The 24,073-nt window shown below is 49.4% G+C and overlaps 1 protein-coding gene and 1 long non-coding RNA gene across 5 annotated transcripts in view; one reads left to right on the top strand and one right to left on the bottom strand.

Moving 5' to 3' along the window:
• The window catches only part of LRIG1 (leucine rich repeats and immunoglobulin like domains 1), a 122,742-nt gene that overhangs the window by 74,819 nt on the left and 23,850 nt on the right, over positions 1-24,073 (top strand). For 2 of the 4 annotated variants that reach the window (XM_012473756.2, XM_012473739.2), the window contains exons 4-10: positions 9,647-9,784; positions 10,983-11,126; positions 12,697-12,840; positions 15,223-15,366; positions 17,983-18,126; positions 20,202-20,282; positions 23,782-23,856. In XM_012473756.2, the coding sequence (XP_012329179.2) occupies positions 9,647-9,784; positions 10,983-11,126; positions 12,697-12,840; positions 15,223-15,366; positions 17,983-18,126; positions 20,202-20,282; positions 23,782-23,856 (870 nt within the window). Of the gene's footprint in view, positions 1-9,646; positions 9,785-10,982; positions 11,127-12,696; positions 12,841-15,222; positions 15,367-17,982; positions 18,127-19,623; positions 19,737-20,201; positions 20,283-23,781; positions 23,857-24,073 lie in introns of those variants that run through there. The other 2 variants (XM_012473747.2, XM_064361890.1) reach the window with 2 other exon arrangements.
• Positions 13,423-24,073, bottom strand: part of LOC135268866 (uncharacterized) — a 35,269-nt gene continuing 24,618 nt past the window's right edge. Inside the window, exon 5 of the long non-coding RNA XR_010337199.1 lies at positions 13,423-16,328. This is a non-coding gene — a long non-coding RNA (uncharacterized LOC135268866). The remainder of the gene's footprint in view (positions 16,329-24,073) is intronic.

Below are 24,073 nucleotides of genomic sequence, written 5' to 3'. Positions count from 1 at the left end.
GGTGCATAATTTCAGGGGTCAGAAATTACCCACTTGACCCACCTTGTCCCAACTGCCTTTGATCTCCTTGCCCTTTCTTCCTGGCTGTTATCTGTGACGAGAAATCTTTACCACCACTAACGGGAATACCTTGTAAGCCAGGCTTTCACAGAACCGTAGTGGAACAATCACTTATGAGAAAAAGTTTTAAATGTTGGTTTCAAATGCCTCCATCTGTTTCACTGTCTAATTTAACATCAGCTCTGAAAATGCAGCCAAGTGGGGAGAGCTTATCTCGCCTGCTTTCCGCCTTTGAAGACTCATTTTATTTTTGAAGCCTTTAACAGGTGTTGGTTTAATAGACTTCGGCTGTATTAAGTTTTCCTCGCTCCAGAGGGCAGCCCAAGAGGTAAACTGACACTGTGGATGGAGGCGAATGCCACATGACCTGGCCACTACACACGTCCTCCAGTTCCTGTAAGTGCAGAATCACCGGTTTTGTCTGGTTGCAGAGAAAGGCTGCACTGTTCCTTTGATGAGGAGGCCAGTAAGAACTATTCCTAGCACAACACTGTCCTCTTGCCTTGCACCATCCTCACCTTTTTTTGTAAACTTAAGTGGATCCCTTTGTAGCTTACCTTCCCTAACAATAAAGATAGTAGTTCCTCCTTTGATGGCAGATCTATCAAGATCTCAAAGAAACTGCTCTGTTCTTTCCATCTGGAACATCTAAAGTAAAAACTTCAGCTTCCTCTGCCTTATTTTCTGAGTTTCGGTCACATGAAGTCCTGTGCACATTTGCTCCTCATGCAGGACTCTGGGAAGCTGGTGTGAGAGCTGGGCCACCTGGCTGAAACCAGGCTACCATAGACCAGTCTGAGTTGACTGAGAAAGGCCAGCTAACGTTCAGAATTAGCCAAGCTTTGGAAGTTTACGGGTGGAATCTGGGCTAGTGCCCTTAACATGCTAGGAGAGCCTCTCGCATGGGCTAGATAGGGTCATGCTCCCCTGGGCTGCATCCCAGCTCCCCTTGCTTCCTGGCTGTGTGACCTCAGGCAAGCTCCAGCAGACTTCTGAGCCTCACTGTCTTCAATTGCCGAAGTATAGATGCTTCTCAATTGACAATGGAATTATGTCCAGATAAACTCATCCTAAGTGGAACATATCATTAAGCCAAAAATGCATTTAATACCCCTAACCTCCTGAATACCGCAACCTAGCCTACTCTACCTTAAACGTGCTCAGAACACTCATATTAGCCCACAGTTGGGCAGAATCATCTAACACAAAGCCCATTTTATAAATAAAATGTTGAATATCTCATGTAATTTATTGAATACTGTACTGAGTGGAAAACAGAATGGTTGATGGGTACTTGAAGTACAATTTCTACTGAATGTGTATAGCTTTTGCACCATTGTGAAGTCAAAAAATTGTTAAGTTGAACCATCGTAGGTCAGAGACTGCCTATAGAGCTAATAGTACCTACTTGGTTAGATTGCTGTGTGATGTCATCGATGGCTTTGCCCAGGATCTGCTATTCATCTGTATACATGAAAAGTGTTTATTACTTGGTCAGCTGTTCAGAGGTAATAAAGAGAGGTATGTATCTTCTTGGGAGCTGTGCAGTTTGTTATGTTAAAGGAGTGAAAATGATGACCACTTGGGTTTGCATGTGGCTTTGAAAACATGGATCGTTTCCTGAAGGTGGAATGTCAGAGATTGAGCCAGGGCAGCAGACATGTTTCCATGGCATTGACTCTCAGGCAGGAGGTGGGAGGGCTTCCCTGCAGGGGTTTGAATGCCAGCTGTTTTCTCTAACCTTCATGGAGGGGAGACCTAGAAGGAGTGTCTTAGATCAGCAAGCTACCTCTGGAGTGGTGGGGTTGGTGGCGTTTGGTGGGCTTGGGTTAGGGATGTGACCCGAGTTCTACTTGCTGTGGGAGTGGGGGTGGGGGGTGTCATCCAGATGCTGGGGAATCTATTAGATCTCTAGCCACCCTGAATCCTGCAGAAGTTGCAGTCTGGGATTTGCTTTGAAGCGTGGGGTCTTCCCAGTGGCTGGGTTTGACACTCTCCAGCTGGAGCAGGCTTCTTTTATGCTTGAAGTTAAGAATGAGAGCTCTAAGTCAGCTCTTGGTTCCAGAGAGGGGAGCCAGAGCTGCCTGTTTGCATTGAAATATGTCAGAGGAATAGACAAGAACCAGTCATTAATTTTATTTATTCTTTCTCCAGAGTACCTCCTATCAACTGGATCCTTACCCTGGCTCTGATGACACAAATATGACTACTAAAAACAAGAACTCATTTTATTGAGCAATTGTTACATGTCAGGTCACATCAGCCCATAGGGTATATGAACTTTATGCATCACTTGACAGAGGGGGCTCTTCCGAGGCTCACACCTGTGAGTGGGATAACTGGGATTTGAACTTGGGAAGGGAGACACAGCATATTGTTCCACAGTGCTGTGCCATGTTCCAGACCAGGAAGAACTCCTTGACCCTGAATGGAATTGCCAGAGTACACAGACACATCTAATGCAGTGAGGCTCTTGCTCTGTGAGGGAGGAGATGCAGAGTTCTACAGGAGTGCAGAACTTCAAAGTTGTATCCTGAGCATGGGGCATGCAGGAAGAGTATGGTCAGGGTCCTGGGCTATGCTCTAGAGCAGAGAGACAGATCCTGGAGGAAAAGGTGGCAAGGCTGCAACTGGTGGCACACACTCAGAGCCCCAGATACTTGGGAGGTTGAGGTGGGAGGATCTCTTGAGCCCAGAAGTTCAAGTCCAGCCTGGCAGCATAAGAAGACCCCTCTCTAAAGGTAAAATAAGAAAGAAAGAAAAGGCGGTGTGTGTTCTTCAGCCTCTGGGGCTGCCCTGGGCTCAGTACTTTCACAGGGCACTTGACAAACTTTTCTCTCCTCCCAATCCTGAGTTTTGATTGAGCTCATCTGCTTGCATGGTTTGCTTCTACTTAAATGCCGGTGAGTCTGAAATCTGTGTTCAACCTCAGCCCTTCTGAAATCAACATGTGCTCTTTGTGGTTCATTCAGCAGATATGTATTGAGTACCTACTGTGTGCCTTGCACTGCTCCAGCGGCTGGAAAGATAATAGTGAACAAAGCAAACATTTTTGCCATTGCAATGCTACATCCTGGTGGAAGAGAAAGTGTTAAACTAGAAATAAGCAAACACTGAGGCTATTCGATGATAAATAATTAGGGCTATTTAGAAAAATTAAGGAGGCAAGGGTGTGGAAAGGGTGTGTGTGTGTGTGTGTGTGTGTGTGTGTGTGTGTGTGTGAGAGAGAGAGAGAGAGAGAGAGAGAGAGAGAGAGAGCGAGCACGTGCGCTTATGATTTTAGAGGAGGTAGCCAGGAAAGGCCTTGTTGAGAAGGTGACATTTGAATAAAGACAGAAGGAAGTGAGGACATAAGACAAGTGTCTGGGGAACAGCATTCCAGGAAGTGGGAACAGCAGGTGTGAAGGTCCTGAGGCAGTGTGGGGCAGAACATACGAGTTGGAGGAATAGGAGATGATGTGCGTGTGTGACAGATCACGTGAGCCTTGGAGGCCATGGACAGGATTTACTTGGGAGACACTAGAGTGCGAAGTGCTGTGAACTGACTCATGTTTGGTTTTAATTTCAAACTGTGGTAAAATACACATAACAAAATACACCATCTGAAGTATTTTTTAAAGTGTAGAGTTCAGTGGTATTAAATGCATTTATGTTGTGTAACCAGTCTCCAGAACTTTTTTCCATCATGTAAAACTAAAACCTCATACCCATTTGATATGGTTTGGCTGTGACTCCACCCAGATCTGATCTTGAATTGTAACTCCCACAATTCCCACGTGTTATGGGAGGGACCCAGTGAGAGGTGATTGAATTATGTGAGTGGATCTTTCCTGTGCTGGTCTCATGATAGTGAATGAGTCTCATGAGATCTGATGGTTTTAAAAATGGGAGTTTCCCTAAACGAGCTCTTTCTTTGCCTCCTGCCATCCATGTAAGATGTGATTTGTTCCTCCTCGCCTTCTGCCATGATGTGAGGCCTCCTCAGCCACGTGGAACTGTTGAGTCCAATTAAAACCCTTTCTTTTGTAAATTGCCCAGTCTCAGGTATGTCTTTATCAGCAGTGTGAAACAGACCTATACAGTAAATTGGTACCAGTAGAGTGGGGTGTTGCTGAAAAGATACCTGAAAATGTGGAAACGACTTTGGAACCGGGTAACAGGCGAAGGTTGGAACAGTTTGGAGGGCTCAGAAGAAGACAGGAAATGTGGGAAAGTTTGAAACTTCCTAGAGACTTGTCGAATGGCTTTGACAAACATGCTGATAGTGATATAAACAGTAAGGTTCAGTCTGAGGTGATCTCATATGGAAATGAGGAATTGATGGGAACTAGAGCAAAGGTGACCCTTGTTATGTTTTAGCAAAGAGACTGGTGGCATTTTGCCCCTGCCCCACAGATTTGTGGAACTTTGAACTTAAGAGAGATGATTTAGGGTATTTGATGGAAGACATTTCTAAGCAGTAAAGCATTCAAGAGGTGACTTGGGTGCTGCTAAAGGCATTTCGTTTCAAAAGGGAAACAGAACATAACAGTTTGGAAGATTTGCAGCCAGACTATGCAGTAGAAAAGAAAAATCCCATTTCTTGAGGAGAAATTCAGGCTAGCTACAGAAATTTGCATAAGTAATGAGGAGCTGAGTGTTAATCACCAAGACAAGGGGGAATATGTCTCCAGGGCATGTCAGAGACCTTTGTGACAGCCCCTCCAATAACAGGCCTGGAGGCCCAGGAGGAAAAGGTGGTTTCATGGGGCGGGCCCAGGGTCCCTGTGCTGTGTGCAGCCTAGGGACTTGGTCTAGCCGTGGTTGAAAGGGGCCAACATAGAGCTTGAGACCTGGCTTCAGAAGGTGAAAGCCCCAATCTTGGCAGCTTCCATGTGGTGCTGAGCCTGCAGGTGTGCAGAAGTCAAGAATTGAGGTTTGGGAACCTCTGCCTAGATTTCAGAACATTTATGGAAACACCTGGATGCCCAGGCAGAAGTTTGCTGTAGGGGTGGGGTCCTCATGAAGAACCTCTGCTAGGGCAATGTGGAAGGGAAATGTGGTGTGGGAACCCCCACACAGAGTCCCTACTGGGGCATCGCCTAGGGAAGCTGTGAGAAGCGGGTCACTGTCCTCCAGACCCCAAGATGATAGATCCACTCACAGCTAGCACTATGTGCCTGGAAAAGCCATAGGCACTCAACACCAGCCTGTGAAAGCAGCCGGAAGGCAGGCTGTACTCTGCAAAGCCACAGGGGTGGAGCTGCCCCAAGACCATGGGAACCCACCTCTTGGATCAGCGTGACCTGGATGTGAGACATGACTGCCCTGGTGGATTTTGGACTTACATGGGGCCTGTAGCCCCTTTGATTTGGCCAATTTCTCCCATTTGGAATGGGTGTATTTACCCAGTACTGGTATCCCCATTGTATCTAGGAAGTAAGTAACTTGCTTTCCATTTTATAGGCTTATAGGCAGAAGGGACTTGCCTTGTCTCAGATGAGACTTTGGACTGTGGACTTTTGAGTTAATGCTGAAATGAATTAAGACTTTGGGGGACTGTTGGGAAGGCATGATTGGTTTTGAAATGTGAAGACATGAGATTTGGCAGGGGCCAGGGGTGGAATGATAATGGTTTGACTGTGTCCTCACCCAAATCTCATCTGGAATTGTAACTCCCATAATTCCCATGTGTCATGGGAGGGGCTCAGTGGAAGGTGATTGAATTATGGGGGTGGGTCTTTCCTGCACTGTTCTCGTGATAGTGAATGAGTCTCATGAGATCTGGTGATTTTAAAAGCAGGAATTTCCCTGCACAAGCTCTCTTTTTGCCCACTGCCATCCAGGTAAGACATGACTTGCTCCTCCTTACCTTCTGCCATGATTGTGAGGCCTCCCCAGCCACGTGGAACTGTGAGTCCAATTAAACCTCTTTCTTTTGTAAATTGCCCAGTCTCAGGTATGTCTTTATCAGCATGACAACAGACCATTAATACACCAATAAACAACAAATCTATTAATACACCATTATACAACAGATCTTCTTTTGGTGGTCTCCCCAGTCCCTGGAAAGCATTATTCTGCTCTCTGTTTCAATGAATCTGACTACTCTTAACTACCTTACATAAGTGGAATCATACAGTATTTGTCTTTTTGTGACGGGTATATTTCACTTGGCATCATGTCCTCAATGCTCATCCATTCAGTAGCATGTGTTACAGTTTCTTTTCAAGGCTGAGTAATATCTCATTGCATGTATGTACCACATTGATGGACATTTGAGCTGTTCCACCTTTGGCTGTGGCAAGTAATGCTCCTATGAACATGAGTATACACATGTCTCTTTGAGATCCACTTTCAGTTATTTTGAGACACAGAAGTGGAATTGTGGGATCATATGGTGCACCACTGTTTAACTTTTTGAAGAATCTTCATACTGTCTTCTTCCGCAGGTACACCACTGTTTTACATTTCTACCACTGGCACACAGGGTTTCACTCTCCCTACATCCTCACCATACTTGTTATTTTCTGTTTTTTTGTTTGCTTGTTTAATAGTAGCCATCCCAGTGGGTGTGAGGTGACACCTCACTGTGGTTGTGATTTATGTTTCCCTAATGAAGAGTGATGTTGATCACGCCATTTGTGTGTTTTCTTTGGAACAAGGTCTGTTCGAATCTTGGCTCATTTTTAAAATCAGCTTGGTTGTTTTCTGTTGTTTTTGAGTTTTAGGGGTTCTTTATATCTGGATATTAGCCCCTTATCAGAGATGTGATTTGCACATGTTTTCTCCGTTCTGTGGGATGCCTGAAGTGACTTGTTTTTAACAGGCTCTCTGGCTGCTGGGTTGGCAATAGACTGTAAGTGGGCAGGGATGGATGGTGTAGCCAGTAGCCCATGAGTGTGGTTATCTTCCAGTTCCTAACCAGAACATTTTGAATCATTATTGATGCCCCCAGTTGTCGTCTCCAGCCCCCACCAGGGCAGGTGTCTCAAGGTAGGATGCTGAGGTTGGGAGGAGACAGCTGGAGAGAGGCCAGCAGCTTGGATCAGAGGGTGGAGCTGGTAGGGCGGGTAGGACCTAATCAGAGGGTCTCTTGTGCCCTTCTCTGTATGGTCGCCATCTCTTTCCTGGCCCACTGTGGCGTCCATTCCCAACTTGTAAGCTTGGCCGGTGAGGCTTTTGCTGTTGTGGTCCTGCCCACCCTACCAGCTCTGCAATCTGATCCAAGCTCCTGGCCTCCCCCCACCTGTCTCCTCCTGGCCTCCGCATCCTACACCCTCAGCCACTCGCCCTGGCACCTTGTGCCAGGCAGAGCTGAACCCTCTCCCTCGCTCCTCTCACAGACCCTGCCACGGGGGCCCTCTCCCACACACCCCCGTCTCCCATCTCCATAGCTGCCCCTTCTGCCAAATGGGGAACTTCCCCAGTGGGTGAAAGAGACTTGTCTTCCGCACAGGGTCCTTTATGCAGAATGGGGCCTGAACTGTGTTTGATTCAGTGAATGAATAGGCTGACAAGAAAGAAGCGAAAGGTACCAGACCACAGACAAAGACTGAGGAGACAGAGGAGAAGGTGAGGGAGAGGACAGAACTGGCGTGGGAGAGATGTCGGGCCTGCAGCTGTCCCACGGCTTCGTGATGTAAGCCCTCACCCCCTCTTTGTGCCCTTCTAGGCAGGCGGCGCCCAGCCCTTCTGTCTGGCACAGACCCTGCTCCTGGCTCCCTGGTACCATATTCAGAGTTCCCGGATAAGACTCCGCTCTGTCGCCTTTATTTCTTGTTCTTTTTCTTCCCATACTTTACATAATAAAGGTTTTCTTTTCTTTTTTTCCTTTGGAGTCAGAAAACTGAAGAGACTATCTTTATTAAAGAACTTAATAAAGAACTCAAAGGAAGTGGCTTTGGGGCCCGGGGAGGAGAGGAAGGGAAAGGGTCCTTTCATGCCAGGGAGGTTCTATGTGCAGAGTTGGACCCTTGGAAATGGACTTTGGAGTTCAGGGCCTGGGAGTCTCATGAAAAAAACAAAGGAGTCCACGAGAAGCCCCGGAGCTTCTGGGAAAGAGGTCCTTGTTTATGCCTGTTGGAACTGATTCATTCAAGTGTTTGTTTAAAGAAGATGCCACTTGGTAAGCGACGCCTGGCTTACTTGTGTTGCATTCAAGAATGCTTTGATTGGCCGGAGACGCTGACACTGTTTACTCAGAACTGGCTCAAGTGCGAGTGCCTGGAACCCAGAGGCCCAGCACCACCACCCAGCAGATTCCTAAATGTCTAGCACTAAAGCGAAGGCTGCAGTGGTTTGACTCTGCCAGGCAGTGCCAAACCCACAACGGTGCAGTTAGCTACCTCTGGCCTTGGCTAGCATTCGTCTTTCTCTTGACTAGTAACTGTTGCTTGTTTAGATTGTGGGTTTGACAGAAAGTAGATTAGAGGTGCACACAGGCCCAGTGGGGTGGCTCACTCTGTAATCCTGTCTCCCGCTGAGGCGGGAGGATCACAAGGTCAGGAGATCGAGACCATCCTGGCCAACATGGTGAAACCCCGTAGCTACTTAAAAAAAAAAAGAAAATTAACTGGGTGTGGTGGCGCGCACCTGTAATCCCAGCTACTCGGGAGGCTGAGGCAGGAGAATTGCTTGAACTTGGGAGGCGGAGATTGCAGTGAGCTGAGATCCTGCCACTGCACTCCACCCTGGTGACAGAGCAAGATTTCGTCTCAAAAAAAAAAAAAAGAGTGCACACAAATCATGGTGGAGCATCCCTCTCTTGGGAGGTGGTGACCACTGAATGTTTACCTTCACGTCTATCACGTGCTTTATGTGGTTTCAGGCTGGATCGTCCCTATCCCTGAAGTGATGGGTTATGGCCCCATCTTCCAGAAGAGAAAACTGAGGCACAATGCTTAATATTAATGGTAGAGTCAGGAGGTTCAGGGGATTTGATTCCAATTAGACCCAGCAGTGAGCTCCTCTTTCCCTTTTTAGATTATCAGAATTTTGTTGTAACCTTTTTTTTTGAATTTTTGGTTTAAATCCTCTGTGTCTCTCTCTATACCTGGTATATGGCAGGTGTTGGTAAAATGTGAGGTGTGTCATGACGTGTTAAACTGGGTTGACGTGAACTCTGGGCTGTGGTGCTCTGGCTCTCGTAAGTGATGAGGCTGGACTAGGTCTGAAGATGATGGGTGAGTAGGACTGGAGCTGCCTGGCTGCACAGGGCACATGCTTTATGGTGAGTACATCCGTGGATTCTGGTCAGGTCATGCTGGTCTTACATGGTCTTCAGCGTCACTGTTGTGTTGTTGCCCTTGGAGAGGGCAGCCTAGGGACAGAACTTCGAGAGACTTGTCCCAGATTGAAAATCCAGTATTCTCTGTAGCACCTGACCAGCAAGTGATAACTTGATGGGAAGAGAAACAAGAGAGCTCATTTTTAAGAGTGTCACTGCATTGTAGTTCTATAAAAGAGCAAAACAACTAGGAAAAAAAAAAAAGGTGTCTAAAAAAAACTGCCAGTCGCAGGGGGCAGGGAGGGGCGAGGAATACTAGTTTCTTGTAGTTACTTTGCAGAAAGAAATGCTCCAGTCACCTCCCTTGGTGTGTTTCAGGCAGCACAATAAGATTCGCATCGTGGAGGGGAGCGTGCTAAAGGCCTATGTTTCCTTAGAAGTGTTGGATCTGAGTTCAAACAACATCACGGAAGTCCGGAACACCTGCTTTCCACATGGACCGCCTATAAAGGAGCTGTAAGTGCCTGTTCTGCCACCTGTGGCTGGCGCTTTGTGTACAGCCAGGTAACAGCTTCACCAGCACCCAGTTCTGGACACAGGAGGGATGCTTCCTTCCCTTCTCAGTCATAGCTGGGCTAAGTCAGTGGGGATGGTGCAGACCTTCCCTGAGCAGGGTGGGGACGGGGCCTATGTATAGAGCACGTCCATACCCTGCAGCATTATCCTGACATTACAGACAGATGAGGGACAGAGTCAGGGAAAGGTTACTTAGCCTGTCCAGGGGACTCAGCACTCCAAGACAAGAGTCTGGGACTCAAGTACAGGTCGATCTTGACCACAAAGACTGCTTTCTTTCCCATTTCCTTGGCTGCCTTTCACAAATGGTTCCAGAGAAGATTCAGGGAGGATGGTTAGAGGATTCACATTGGAAGTCTGTTTGACCAGGCTTAACTTATCAGTGCTTATCTTCCTAGTATCATGCACTGTTAAAACAAGTCACTGGGTTTATTTGGAGAGGGCAGTTACTCTGTTTTGTGGGTTTTCGGCACCTTTTAGATTTGTCTGTTTCTCTTTTATCCATGTTAACGTCCTGTCTCACACACAATGGGTGGTAGACAGGAAGGAAAAAAGTTAAAGCCTACTTAATCAACTACTTGTTGGTAGGAAAAGTGTTGCCCTGGGAAAGAATTTGAAACCCTAGGCTAAAGAAACATTTTCCAATTCCAGGTGAGTTTTCGTTCCCTGTGTCATTACTGTTCCAGAGTAACTCTGGAAACCATTTGCAAGGCTAGTTTAGGGGTCTTTGTGACCCATCTTTTCAGGGAGGGTGACGTTTGGCACATAGATTTTCCAAGTAAAGCCCGCAAGGCAAGGAGTGATGTCTTTTTAGGCTGCATCAAGGTGCCAGAGTTGGGGACCGGAGGCCTTGGCCTTTGTAAAGCCTCCAGTGTGGGCTCTTAAAAGGTGTCCACCTGACACCACTTTGCTTTCTGAGAAACAGGCCTTGCCTTCAGGCCTTAGGTGCACAGTCCTAACACCTGCTTCTCTCTGGCTCCCCATCCAAAGCCTGTGACTGAGAACATGTCACTGGAAACCTGTCCCTCTGATGTCTTAATTGATCTTCCCAACTTAAACCCAGTGAGGTCTGGTGTCTGTAATGAAATGAGGAAGGCCTTTGACCATCCACCACCTTTTCTCTCCTGAATCATTCCAGCAACCTGGCTGGCAATCGGATTGGCACCCTGGAGTTGGGAGCTTTTGATGGTCTGTCACGGTCGCTGCTAACTCTTCGCCTGAGCAAAAACAGGATCACCCAGCTTCCTGTAAGAGCATTCAAGCTACCCAGGCTGACACAACTGTGAGTACCGAAATGTACACTTTAATTAAGGCTAGCCAAACTTTATGGAGGCCAGATTTCTCCAAGGACCTTGTACCAAACGCGACCCTTTCCTTGCTCCCTTTGGTAAAGCTCGCCGTAAACTGCCATTAATGGCAGCACCTCATAAAAGCAAATGCGGAGCTGGGTCTGGTGCTATTGCTGCCTCAGCTTACTGAGAAAGAGATCCACTGAGTTCGCTTGTCTTCCCTGATGTTTTCCAAAATGGAATCAGGAATCCTGCTGCTTAGCTGATGCTGGCTATTGCTGAGGCTGTGTGGGTTTGGATTCTTACTTATCTTTGACATTTTCATGTATTTTTAAAAGATAGCAGTAAAATCTGTACCTTGGACATGGTGGTGTCCGACACTTCTTAAACAGTTTGAGAGGAAGTTAGTGTAGCCTGAGTTAGTAAGCAAAAGGCAGGCCTTTGTCTTCATCTCTTAAATCTTACAAGGTAGTCGATTTATTTTTTAAAACAATTGATTGTTTGTTTAGTTTATTGATGGAAGGCTGAGTACCCTTCTAGAAGGCAGAGTTTTAGATTGAGGAAAAGCTCTGTTAACCAGAGCTTGACGAAGGACTCTTTTTCTCCCTGGGTTTTTTTTCTTCTGTGCCCTCTTTTTGGCAGAAGAGTGTATTTCAGGAAAATAAGACAGTATTGGACATTTTGTTTCAATAAAACAAAGTAATTGTCGAGGGCCAGGTTGGTGGCAAGACGAGGTATGCCCGGCTCTCAACCTACCTGGGTTTCACCTTCCCTGGGTGGTGAGTCCTAGAGTTTGCCCTTTTCAGTGTGTGGCGAAGGTCTCAGTGATTCCCAAGAAGATCGTGTGTAGGGCAGTGTCATGAGACACTGCAAAAGTATTTGGGGAAAACCAAGGGCTTTCTGGCTGTTCTGCCTCCCCTTCCCGCAGGGCTGCTAATGGATCTGGCCCACCCAGATTCCTGACATCTTTCGGTTGACTGAGGTTTTCGTCATACTCGGGCTAGAGGCCAAATGTATATGCCTTGTAAGGTGTCTCTCCCCCATCTCCCTCCGCCCCACGTGCAGTAACTTCTCTCCATAGTAGAGATGCTATGAATTGCCCCTAGTGGAAAGTGTTGCCATTTGATACTCAGTGGTTTGGTGTTTCCTGGGTTGAGGCATGTGGTCTGGATTTCTGTTGCTGAGCTCAGAGACACCTCACGTAAGACGTTCACCCCTTGAGTCATACCCACCTCCTCACTGCAGAGTCACAAATGGCACTGGTGCTACTGGGGAAAGAGACGGGCGTTCTCTTCTGGATAGCCGTGGGCCCAGCCTCGGAGCTGGCCGTGGAGAGCTGGACCTCACCCCTCTTTCCTGTACTAGCTGTGGTCAAGTGGCAGCATCAGTGCCGGGCATGGCAGCTGAGACACACAGTGGGCTCCCCTACATGTCCTGGCTTCCCAGGGATCCCTGCACTGGGATTTCTCCTCTGGCTTGGAAACTCAGCTAGGACTGCCTGGTAATGGTTACAGGTGGGATATGCACATAGGACACTCTGACCCTGCTGGCTTCATCTCTTAGGGACCTCAATCGGAATCGGATTCGGCTGATAGAGGGCCTCACGTTCCAGGGGCTCAACAGCTTGGAGGTGCTGAAGCTTCAGCGAAACAACATCAGCAAACTGACAGACGGGGCCTTCTGGGGACTGTCCAAGATGCATGTGCTGTAAGTGCGACCGGTCTCCTGGTGTTGTAAGGATTGCTGTGTGACCTATGCACCATGTATGTGTGTAAGCATTCAGCTGAGCACTAGGTGTGAAGCGGGGCACCAGTGCCCAGTCCCTCCTGTGAAGGATCCTTCAAGACTTCAGCTAGACCCAGCCCCCTTCCTTTTGTGACTTCACCTGGGCCCAACTCAGTGTCTTGGGGACTGGGCCAAATCTGAGGGTTCTTTTCTGAGCAGATCAGGAAATCCAGTGAAGTCCCCTTGGGGGAAGTTTCAGCGGATTGAGTTAGACAAGTTGGTTAATGGAGATGGAGTAGGGGGCCATTTTGCTGGGCCTGCTCCCCGCAGCCTGCATCCACTGCCCCCACCCCTGCTTCCTTGGTGAATGTGGGACTGTGGAACAGACCCCTCCTCACATCCTCTCCACTCCCACATCACAGGAAGTCCCTTCTTTCCCCATCTGAGTTTGACAGTCTTTCTTGAGGTGCAGGTGGGCCAGAAATGTAGAGCTCATCCTAGGAGATTTATTTCTGCCTTGTGAGCTAATCAAGACCCTGGGTGCAGATGTTCAACTTTTATCAAGGAAGCAGTCTCTTTGGCCAGATGTGTACAACAGCAGAACGGGCTTGCCTGCGCAGTCATGTGAAACAGCAGGGCAGCATACAGGAAAGGCTTTTTAAACATTAACATTAATTTTTAATCAAAAGTAATGCATCTGCATAGTTAAATCAAATCAGATAGTAAAGAAAAGCCGTCACTGCCACCCCAGCCCCTTCCCTGCCACCCCCTCATTCTCTCTTCACCCCAGTTCTTCTCCCAGGAGGCAGGCACTTCTAAGCCTTTCTCTTTTTGGTTTTTCTGCTTTTAGCTTTGCTGGTTGTTCCTTCCAAGTTAATATACTGACACCACTGTCTTTACTTATCCACTTGGGATTTCCTGCTTTAGAGTCAGTGATGTAACTTGCTCATGACTGCCCCTTCTCCCTTCCAGTCTGGGCACATCATATCATGACTTGTATGTCCTTTACTGGTTTTCTTGGCAGTGGAAGCCAGCTAGGCCCAGGTCCATCCATGTATTGTGCTGTGTCACTCTGAGCAGCGTCTCTGCATGACCAGCCTGTGAACAGTGAGCATGTTTCCTGCCGCTGGGCTTCTTGCTCTACTCATGCTCCACCCTCAGTTTTACATATTCAAAAGAGTTTTCACTTGACCTCCTTAAGCATGTCATTTTGGACTTGGAAATCCAAGGTGGTCATGTGCTGGGTGGACTGAAGTTTAAAGAGAATTCTCAGAGAAAAATGGGGTTAGCACCTACCATTTGGTTTTTATGTTGAACAAATTGATACAAATTGAGACTGATGAGCTGCCTCAGAGGTTATTTATACATTAAGTACTTACCTTTTGAGCAGTGGCAGAGAGAAAGATGGAAAAACGCAAAACTTGGTTACCCAAAGCCCTTGTAATACTGAACACGGAACAAAATTTGAGTTAGGGACTTTTGTTGAAGAGGCGATCGCCTGGGCTCACACTGTCCTTCCTAGCACATGTTGTGTCAGGAAGTAGGGTGCTACATGCTCACACACGGGGCTTGAGAGTTCAGGCCAGCAGTGCAGTAAATCCTGATGTCTCCTTGTTTCCCGAATGTCTCCATGTTACAGATCTGCAGGTTTATTCAGCCAGCAAGCTGCAAAATTAGGATTTAAATCTTGGTCGTCTGACACGAGAACTAAAGCGAGTCTCCTACCTAGCACAGTGGCACAGAGTCCAGCCTTTGGTAGCCAGACCTGGGCTTGAATTAATTCTGGCCCCTCCACTACTGGCTAAGCTGTGTGAAGTCTTAGGTTACCTGGCTTCTCTGGCTGGCACGTTCCTCTCATGTAAGATGGGAGTCCTAATAAGAGCCGCATCCTATTCTCTCTCCTTTCCCTTGTCTGGAACTCTGATGCCCGTTTGTTTGCCTGGGTCACTTTTTGTTTTGTTTTTGGTTGCGAGGTTTTGCTGTGTTGCCCATGCTGGTGTCGAACTCCTGAGCTCAAGCGATCCTCACGCTTTGGCCTCCCCAAGTACTGGGATTACAGGCATGAGCCACCACACCCGGCCCTGGTTCACTTCTACTCAGCCAAAAAAGTCACTTGTAGGAAGCTCCCTCTTGCCCGCTGAACATTCTGAGTCAGCTTTGGCATGTGCCCTCATCCGTTTCGACATGCCTGTCTTCTCCCAGCCCCACTCCCATGCATGTGTGCGAGTGGACTCCACAGTTCTCTCGTGCACTGTTCTAGCCTGGGTGCGACCACTGTGTCTGGTGGGCGTGGCCGTTCGTTTGCTTTCTGTCCAGGGAAGGAGTGAAAACCCCTCTTCATCATGCGCGCGGCTGTCGTTGCAGGCACCTGGAGTACAACAGCCTGGTGGAAGTGAACAGCGGCTCGCTCTATGGCCTCACAGCCCTGCAGCAGCTCCACCTCAGCAACAACTCCATCGCTCGCATTCACCGCAAGGGCTGGAGCTTCTGCCAGAAGCTGCATGAGTTGTAAGTGTCCTCAGCTCTGGGCTGTGACAGTGTTTTTAGCCACTGCTTGGAGATGACAGTGCTACGCCTGGTTCATTCCACCACACAGTGGCCTTGGGGAGGGCTAAGAGGGAGGCCAGTAGCGTAGCCCTGTCCCCAAACCAGCCAGGCCCAGAGTAGGACCCTCAGCAGTTTGAGCCCAAGTCCCTTCCGGATCTCCTCTCCACTTCCTCTGCATTTGGATTAACAGGGGCTCCAGGAGTAGCATCTAGGTCCCAGCAGGGAGCCTCAGCCCCCAAGGCCCTGTTGGGCTTGGAGACAGTTCCAAGGGTAGAAAGTTCCTGGGGAAGGGCAGCTACAGCAGAGTACTCACAGGAGCCATTCTAAGAGTGACTAGCATGCACTTCTTCAGCGAGGGAGTCATTTGGGCTCAAACACAGGCAACTTTGAGTAAGTCAGCGAAGCCGAGAGACGGTGACTGGAAGAATTTGCTTCCTAGGAGTTGCCACCTTCCTTGCTGTAGATGAGTGGCCCAGGCTCTTGGCCCCTTCCCTTTCTGCATGTTGCACTGCAGTGCCCTGATAGCAGAGGCTACCGTGCAGTCATGTGTGCGTGCTTGGTTCAGAGATGCGTCTTCCTCTTGGAGAAAGGTCCTTTTGGAGATTCCCAGACAGGGCTCCCAGGTTGAGACTGAGAACTGAGCTGGTCTTGCCCATAGTTCTGAGATTAGTAATGGCAGACTGTCCCCTGGGTAGGGAGGGGCAGTGGCCCTGGCCACCCCCTCACGTCAGGGTGGGGTTATTGACAGTGAACGCAGCGCTCCTAAGGACTCAGAGAACATCTTCACAAACACGTGGTTTGTGTTTTCACTGTCCTTCTTTCTGTTTGATATGCTCCACTTTAGTCCACTAGGTTTCTTTATTTTTCACAAGAGTTGGGTCGGCTTTCTCTTTTTTGTTTTGTTCTTCCTTTTCTAGGCTTGGCTGTAGAAAGAAGATTCACCCACTGAAGTGAATGATTGCTAAGAGTGCCAAGTGTCAGTCTGTCCTGTCTCTCTCTCTCTTGACCTCACTGGGCATACTCAAGGGGATGTGTGAATCTAATGTGGATTCTTGCAGCTGGTGTTTGTGTCTGGTCTTCTGTGTTCTCTCTCTCTCTCTCCCTGTCCTTCCCTCCCTCCTCCTCTTTCCACCCCCCCGACACACACACACACACACACACGCACACGCACGCACGCACGGACTTGGAGTTTATATTTTGGTGAATCCATCATTATCTGATGCAAAACACAGTGGTCCTGCCTCTTTCCTCACTTCCCTTGGATTCTGTGAGTGTTAACCCTTTGGGTTCAGCTTCTGTGCTTCAGGGCACTGCAGTTGTGCATTCCATGTGGTGCTGGATGGCTCCTTTCAGGCTCTGTACTCAGGCTGTGACCCCACCAGGGAACTCCAGGTTTTGTTGGTCAGGGCTGGGAGCTGTGGGAAGCGAGAGAGGTCCTTTAAGTCCCCCATGCCTGAGCCAGTCCAGTTCCTAAAGCTGGGAGCCGTCTTCTGACTCACCAGTGTGGCAGCCCCAGTTAAAGGCATGCTCTCTTCTGCGGGGTGTGGGATCCCCTCTCTGGCTAGTGGGAAGCATGAAGCCCTCTTCTGTGGCCTCTAGAAGGGGCAGCAAAGGTCACAGAAGTGCGCTTGAGCAGTCCTAGCAGTTTGTGCCATATCCAGGTAACCTCAGAGCCAGATTTGGGATTGCTTCCCAGTGTATGTTTCCCACCCCTCCTTTAAGCTAAATTCTTTAATTGCAGGTGAGGATATGGTTTTATCTCCTGCCAGGTCTGTGCAACTGACAGACACTCTGACTTATTTGTCCAGGAGGGAAAGAATGCTGCTCCCTGCCGTCTTTAAAAACTCATTAATCTTCTTTGAATTCATTTTCTTTTTTCCTTTCCCAGCCCCAGTTTTTCATTTTTCAACGATGGATGACCAGTATGTCATGTAACCAACCAAGAGGTGCAGGAGTGCTGGGAGGAAGCTTCGATTCTGAGGCTCGGGCAAAGCATATGGTTTTAGTGCCTGCAGTAGGGGATCCTGTTCTGAGGCCCACATGGATGGGGGCAGGGAGGCCTGGGCAGGAGCCTCTCACCCAGGGGTAGTTGCCCAGCTAAGGCATGAGACACAGGTGTGGCCGTCCCAGGCAGGGGCTAGTGGTGCCCTCTGCTGGCCATTGCAGGGAGTGTGACTGCGGCTTTGGCCTGCTGCCGAGCCACGTCCAGAATCCCAGGCTTCTGCTATCAGAGATCTTTGGTAGCCTGAATCAGGAGTAGCCTCGGACAGCAGCGTGAAGGCACTGGAGCTTGAGAGTTCTTGTAGTGTCATGACCTTGTGTGTAGTCTTCACAGTTTAACAGCCACCCTGGCCCCTGTGACCTACTCATCCATTCTAGGAGTCAGACTAGTGTGTTGGGCACTGATGAGTTTCTAGATGCATGGGCACTTTTACCCCCTAGGATTCTGTGTGTGCGTGTGCGCATGCATGTGTATCGTTTCCCACTGAAACCCAGCCGCTGTAGCCCGATTTCCAGCAGGGTGGGGTTGGGGGCAGCCACACTAGATGGTGACATTGCTGCTCTCCCTTTCTGCAGGGTCCTGTCCTTCAACAACCTGACACGGCTGGATGAGGAGAGCCTGGCTGAGCTGAGCAGCCTGAACATCCTGCGCCTCAACCACAATTCCATCAGCCACATTGCGGAGGGCGCCTTCAAGGGACTCAAGAGCCTGCGAGTCTTGTATGTCTCCCACTACTGACAGGATGAAGGGGTCCCCGGTGGGGAGAGCAGAATAGAGCAAACCAACTGTTTAATTGACCTCCATTTGCACTGGCTTTGAGTCAGAATTGGATCCCAAGCTGGCTTGCTCTGTGTACAGAGTCTCAGACTTTTATGTAATCAACTGAAAAATAACTGTTAGTTAAGCAAAAAAATCTCTCATTCCCCCAGGATGGTGACTAGAGAGGGATGGTGTCTCTTAAAAAGTAGTTGTCCTCAAGCAGTGATGCCCACGTTGCACTGGACGGGATGCTGGCTCCTGGCGTTGGGAAAAGCTTCCCCACGCTGAGGCCTGGTGCAGCCTCCAGTTAGGTAGCTGTGGGGTCAGTCTTTCCCGTCTTGAGTCTTCATTTGCAACTTCCATTTTTAAGTCCTGAATATTTTTTCTCTAAACCATGGGAATGCTGCAGTGTGTCTCTCGTCCTAGCATTTGAACTTCTTCAGCATAACCTATACCAAGATGCTTCCTTTCCAGAAGCAGCACTTAGGGAATCCTGTGTCTCTCCTTGCACCTCATCAGGTGTCAGTTAACAAAGTGGAGGTGATAATGCTGTTTCCCTTGAAGTCCCTAATTAGACAAACTGGCAAAAGTGGCTGCAGGATGCTTTTCTGAGACTTGTATAAAACTTTTCCATGGTTGACTTCATAAAACTTCCAAGCAGCTATCAGCATAAAACCCCCAGAGAGGGGTATATGATTTTCAGAGGACAGTGATGGCAGGTTCTAGGGTCTCCTTCCTAGGCATAATCCACTGCACAGAGAGGGGTCTGTTCCAGTGTGACAGGGAGGGAGCCTTTGCACTTGCACCTGGCAGAGCCGGCTTTAATGTGGAGCCATTGCTGGGGAGTGTGAAAGAGGCTGGAGCCAAGCTATTCAGGCCAGGTCAGCCTGTGAGCCCATGCGAGGCCTGAATAACAAGGCTGGGAACATTCAAACTGAGTGGGCCAGAAAGGAGAGAAACACTTTGGCAGCCAGGGCTAGGAGCAGGGAGACAGGCACACAAAGCCACAGCCCCGGGTCCCTGGTTTTTTTGAGTATGCAGATGAGAGGAAGGAACCCATTGAGAGGAGAAGTCCCTTCCAGCAGCAGAATCTCCACTCTCTGAGCTTCCTGCTGAAAAGAAAGGTCACCGCCAGCATTTCACTCTTCAGCCAGAGCTGCCCTTCCTGCTGGCAGCCTTGATTCCTGCTGCAGCTTCTCACAGGAGCCAAGAGCTCCTTTTCTGTCACTGGCCTGTGTCTGCAAGGGCTCAGGAAGGGGAGGTTTAAGAAACAAGGACCTCATGGCAAGTTGGAGAGGGCAGAACGTGTGCAAGGTTGGGGTCTGGTCACCAGGTGTGATGTCTCGCCTGGGTACTGTGACCTACTCCTGGAAGCTGGGAGGCCATTGAGTCATTGGCCATGGGATTTGCATTGTTGGAGGGGCCTGGGCTGAGGAGTTGGCCTCATCCCTCCGATCCTGACGAATGGGTCACAAGTCTGACTCAGCACCCAGATGTCCTCCCTGGCTCAGAGTCAACGCACGGCAGGCCTTGGGAGGAGATGGACTCTGGGCTCCGGACTCACTGGCTGGCACGGAAGGGCCCACGGGCGGGCCCTGTGCCGGGTTTCTTTCTTCTATGTGCTTTCTGCAGTTTCTCAGTCACGTCCAGAAAAGGGACTCTGGTTGGTATGAGGGCAGACGGGGAGCCTTAAGGAACCTTTTGGGCTGATACTCAACTGTCAGGGCCAGATATCCGCTCTCTGGGGGCAGAGTACAAACCAGGCTGTCTGCACCACCTCCCTTCCCCAGAGCGTGGCCTCCGCAGACAGGCAGGCAGCAGGTGGAGCCCAGGGAAGCTTCTTGCCTGAGGCATGTGTCATCTTGGTTGGAAGGCTGAGAAACAGCGCTTCCCTCTGTCTCTCCACCCTACATCTAGACTGTGCCTCCAGGGTGCACCCAGGGGACTTCCAACTTTTGAGCAGCAGGCTGGGTGGGAATTTGCTTTCCCTTCATGCTCAGACTGGATGGTGAGCTGCTTTCTGTCCTCTCCCCAGGGATCTGGACCATAACGAGATTTCAGGCACAATAGAGGACACGAGCGGCGCCTTCTCAGGGCTCGACAGCCTCAGCAAGCTGTGAGTATCCGCGGCATGGAGCTCTGCCAGCGAATGTATGGGAAGACACTTCTGTGGGAGACGTTTCTGTGCTGCCCCCTACACCTCTTTGCTCTGGGCCCAGGTGGAAGAGAGCTGGCTCCACACTGAGCTGCTGAAGAAGAGAGCGGGGGACACCCTACTCCTTGCTGGCCGGGGGCTCCTTGCTGACCCGGGCCTTGGGTTCTTGGGGACTGACGACCTGGCGTTTGGTGGCCTGGTGGAGCTTCTCTTGGGCTTCACTCACAACTCACTTGAAAACTGCTGGATTTGCCATTGCTCTTTGTACAAAGGAGTCTTGCCCTGTTACATAGTTTCTTGGAATTGTGGGAGTTGTGTAAAGCTCAGTAAGCTGTGAAGGCTGTGGGGCTCCTGTCAGGACTTTCGTCATTAACCATCATCTCAAATGGAAATAGCATTTCCAAGGGTCATAGTAGCAGCTATTTTGAATGTATGGTTTGGGGTCTTTTTCTTTTTTTCTAGCTCCTAGATTTTCTGCCCAGCGCGTGTGTGTTACATCTAATGATCTCGTGAGAGTAGTCTTTGTTAGGCAAACTTTTTATACCTGAGGAAAGAGAAGTGATGGGATTTTGCCCAAAATACACGGCTGGCAAGTGGCAGGATCCGGATTTGCTTGTTTGGCTCCAAAGCCCACATTCCCTCCCTGTTGGCCCACCCTGTTTACTTTGCACGTCACCAGCACTTTCTGTAGATGCCATCCAAGGACCGTGCAAGGGGGGCTGAGTAATTATTACTGTTTACTGGCAGCTCGGAGGGAAGGCTTGGAGGAGGGCAAGACAGAAGGGACGGTCGCCACTGCATTCCCCCAGCCCGTCCCCAGTGACGGGGAGCTCAGCAGAGTGCAAGTATAAAGTAAATATTTGGAAAGCCCTAGCAGAGCTTGAGGATTGAGGAGAGCCTGTGGTATGGAGAGTCTTTCTGTATGGTAGATGCTTCTGATTTGTTCTGAAAGGTGTGGCTTTTTGCACCTTTGAGATCCGAGGGTCTGACTGGGAATAAGCTCTTTTGGCTGTCTGAGGAAGCTATTTCTTCTTCAGCATCCTGCACTCCAGCAGCACATCAGAGATGCTTGTCAGTGTTTCTTGTCCTTGTTCTCCCTCAAACAATGCTCATTTTCCCCAGCCTTTAACCTATAGTATGTGGCCCCTTTTTATCCTGTACAGGGCAAACCTAGGAAGAGCCAGAAGTACCAAGTGGGGTGGGGCAGAGGCCTGTTCTTAGCAAGAGGAGCTCCAGGCCTGAGACGGGGCTGCTAAGGTGTTCAGCACCGGGGCCGCCCCTTGGCATGAGCCTCCCTGGCCTTGGCCATAACTGACTGAAGGGTAAGGGTGGGGAGTGGGCAGCACTGCCAGGTTCCACTGGGGTGTGTCCCTCCAGAGGAACCTGGAGCCGTTTCCTGGGTATTATGGCTCCAGGAGGCTCTGTCTCACTACAGAAAGCAGGGCCCATGAGGTGCGCCTGGCCCTGGGTCCCCTGGGTTTCAGTGCTGCATGTGTCCACCGCGGCCTTCCTGAGTGCCTGCCCTCTGTGCCCTGGTGCTTTCTCCTTTGTCCACCTGCTAGACCAGGCTCAGTACTTCCACCTGAGCCCCAAGAGGTCAGCCTGAGCCCTTGCTTTCCTCACTCACATAATGTGAGGGAGTCCACACTGAGCTGGCCCTGAGAGTCTTGGGAACTTGTTAAAATCCAGGCCTTATCCCACCCCAGTCAGCATCTTGGGGCTGGAGACTCTGTGTATCTTTGAAAAAGGGCAAGAGAGAAAGATATGCATCCAGTTGGGAAAGCTGGGACAAAAAATAATACGATTAAATAAATGCAATCACTTATTTACATGTGATGCTATCATGGTTATGTTGCAAAAGAAAAAAACAAATCCTTTTCTTCTTGGATAAAGAAAGAAAATGGTATGATGCCTATGATTTGGATTCCATAAACTCCTGCTGAGTTTGAGAATGGGCAGTGGCTAGAGGTAGAGATGAGGTAAGATTGGCATAACCGGAGGAGGATTGTAACTATGTGATGAGCACTTAGGGTTCAGGATATTACTCCATCTACCTAGCATGGTATGTGCAGATTTCCACAGTAAAAGGGAACCGGAGAAGTAAATGCTTCCCATGTGATCCTGGTACACAGGGTTACTTAACTGCCGCGTTTGGCATATCACAGGTGTTGAGTCGATGTTTGTTGAATGAAGGGAGGGACAGAGGAAGAACCCAGTGCCTCGTTAGTCCCCTCCTTACCCGTCTACAGTGCCTCGTTAGTCCCCTCCTTACCCGTCTACTGAGAACGTTGGCAGGAAAGTTGTGCTGCGGCCATGACTGAGAGGAGTGACCACAGACAGCACCATGTTGCTCCATGGGAGTGGCCCGGTCTGGCATGTTGGGATCCACTGAGAAGTGGGGTGCATGTTAGCATGGAGAAGAGCTGCCCCTCTAGAGCAGTTGATCCGTCCTGTGGGGAGCGCAGCCAGTGCCGTGAGCCCCTTCATCTGGTGTGGGTTTGCCTTTGGAGAGCTCGAGGGGCTGGTGTTCAGGGCCTGCCCTAGGATGGGAAGGTAGAGATCCCTGCCTTTGCTGAGTTACTCAAAGACCTTGGGTCCTTTCCACCATGCCAGAGGTCAGACCTAAATTAAAATGTTTTCCAAGAAAGGAAGATGTGAGCAGCAGAACCATAAACGGTCTCTCTGTGAATTTGGGGTGGATGCTGACCTGCCCTTAATTTTTCCAGCTGTCGAACAGCCCCGTGTTGGAGACTTCCTCACACTGGAGTTTCCCGGTAGGGCTAGAATGTTCCCAGACCCCAGCACATGCCTTTCTTCCTAGCTTGTCTGGGATTCTTTTGTAGACTCACCCTAGGACCTTTTTCCAAATGGTTGTGCGGTTCCCCAGCTGGGGCCTGCATAGTGGCACAGAATCAGTACGCGGGAGGGAAGGGAGAATTTCTGGATCCCAAATTACAGGCAGAGAGGAGCCGTTAGTGACCTGGGTATGCGAGTGTCTGCCCCGTGATTCCAGCTGGCTCCATGGCATTCCTCGGAGGGAGGGACTGAGTCCCACACAGGGCACATGGGAAGGGGCATGTTTGGGGGAACTTGCAGAGCTGATGTGAGCGCAGCCTCCATCCCTGCCTGTGGGGTATGCTAGGCCTGCAGTGGAACTCATTGTGTGGGGGGTGGGGTGAGGGGGTAGGCTGGTGCACAAGCCACGGCTACTCTCAAGGACAGGAGTACAAGGTACTGAGCACTGCCCCCAGTACCTGCCATTTGCTTTGGCGGGCGCTAACCAGGCCTTTGGAGCTGTTGGCTGGGTTGGCCAGGAGATGGATGGGAGGTTTGACAGGTGACCCCCACAGCTCGCTTTCTGCTTTGCATTGGTGCTGGGGAGGTCCAGCCAGCTGTTCCTTCTCTGGGACAGAAATAGTGTCCTCCCAGCCCGCAGTCCTCCTCTCCTTTCTCCTCACAGCAGCCTTTTATTAGAGCCATCCCCGTCTGCTGACTGCAGCTCCCCACCTCAGCCCCAGATGTCTGCTGGGGGAAGGTAAGGACCCTGCTTAATCCACCAACAAGATGATTAGTTCCTGCATAATTGAGAATTTGAGAATTTGTTTTATTGCTATTGTCACCATTAAAAATAACAGCCTGCCCTCACTGTAAAACAGGTCAATGTGACTAATATTTAATGGATGAAATAAAGCACAGCTTTTTCCTGGATCTCGTTTACAGGAGATTTCTCTTAACAGTTCAGTGAGTTTTTA

Source organism: Aotus nancymaae, unplaced genomic scaffold, assembly GCF_030222135.1.
Source record: "Aotus nancymaae isolate 86718 unplaced genomic scaffold, 86718_ANA_hifiasm-v0.15.2.pri h1tg000046l, whole genome shotgun sequence".
NCBI classification, from domain to species: domain Eukaryota; kingdom Metazoa; phylum Chordata; class Mammalia; order Primates; family Aotidae; genus Aotus; species Aotus nancymaae.
Note: the sequence above shows the minus strand (reverse complement) of the source record. Positions and strands in the feature narration are given on the sequence as shown.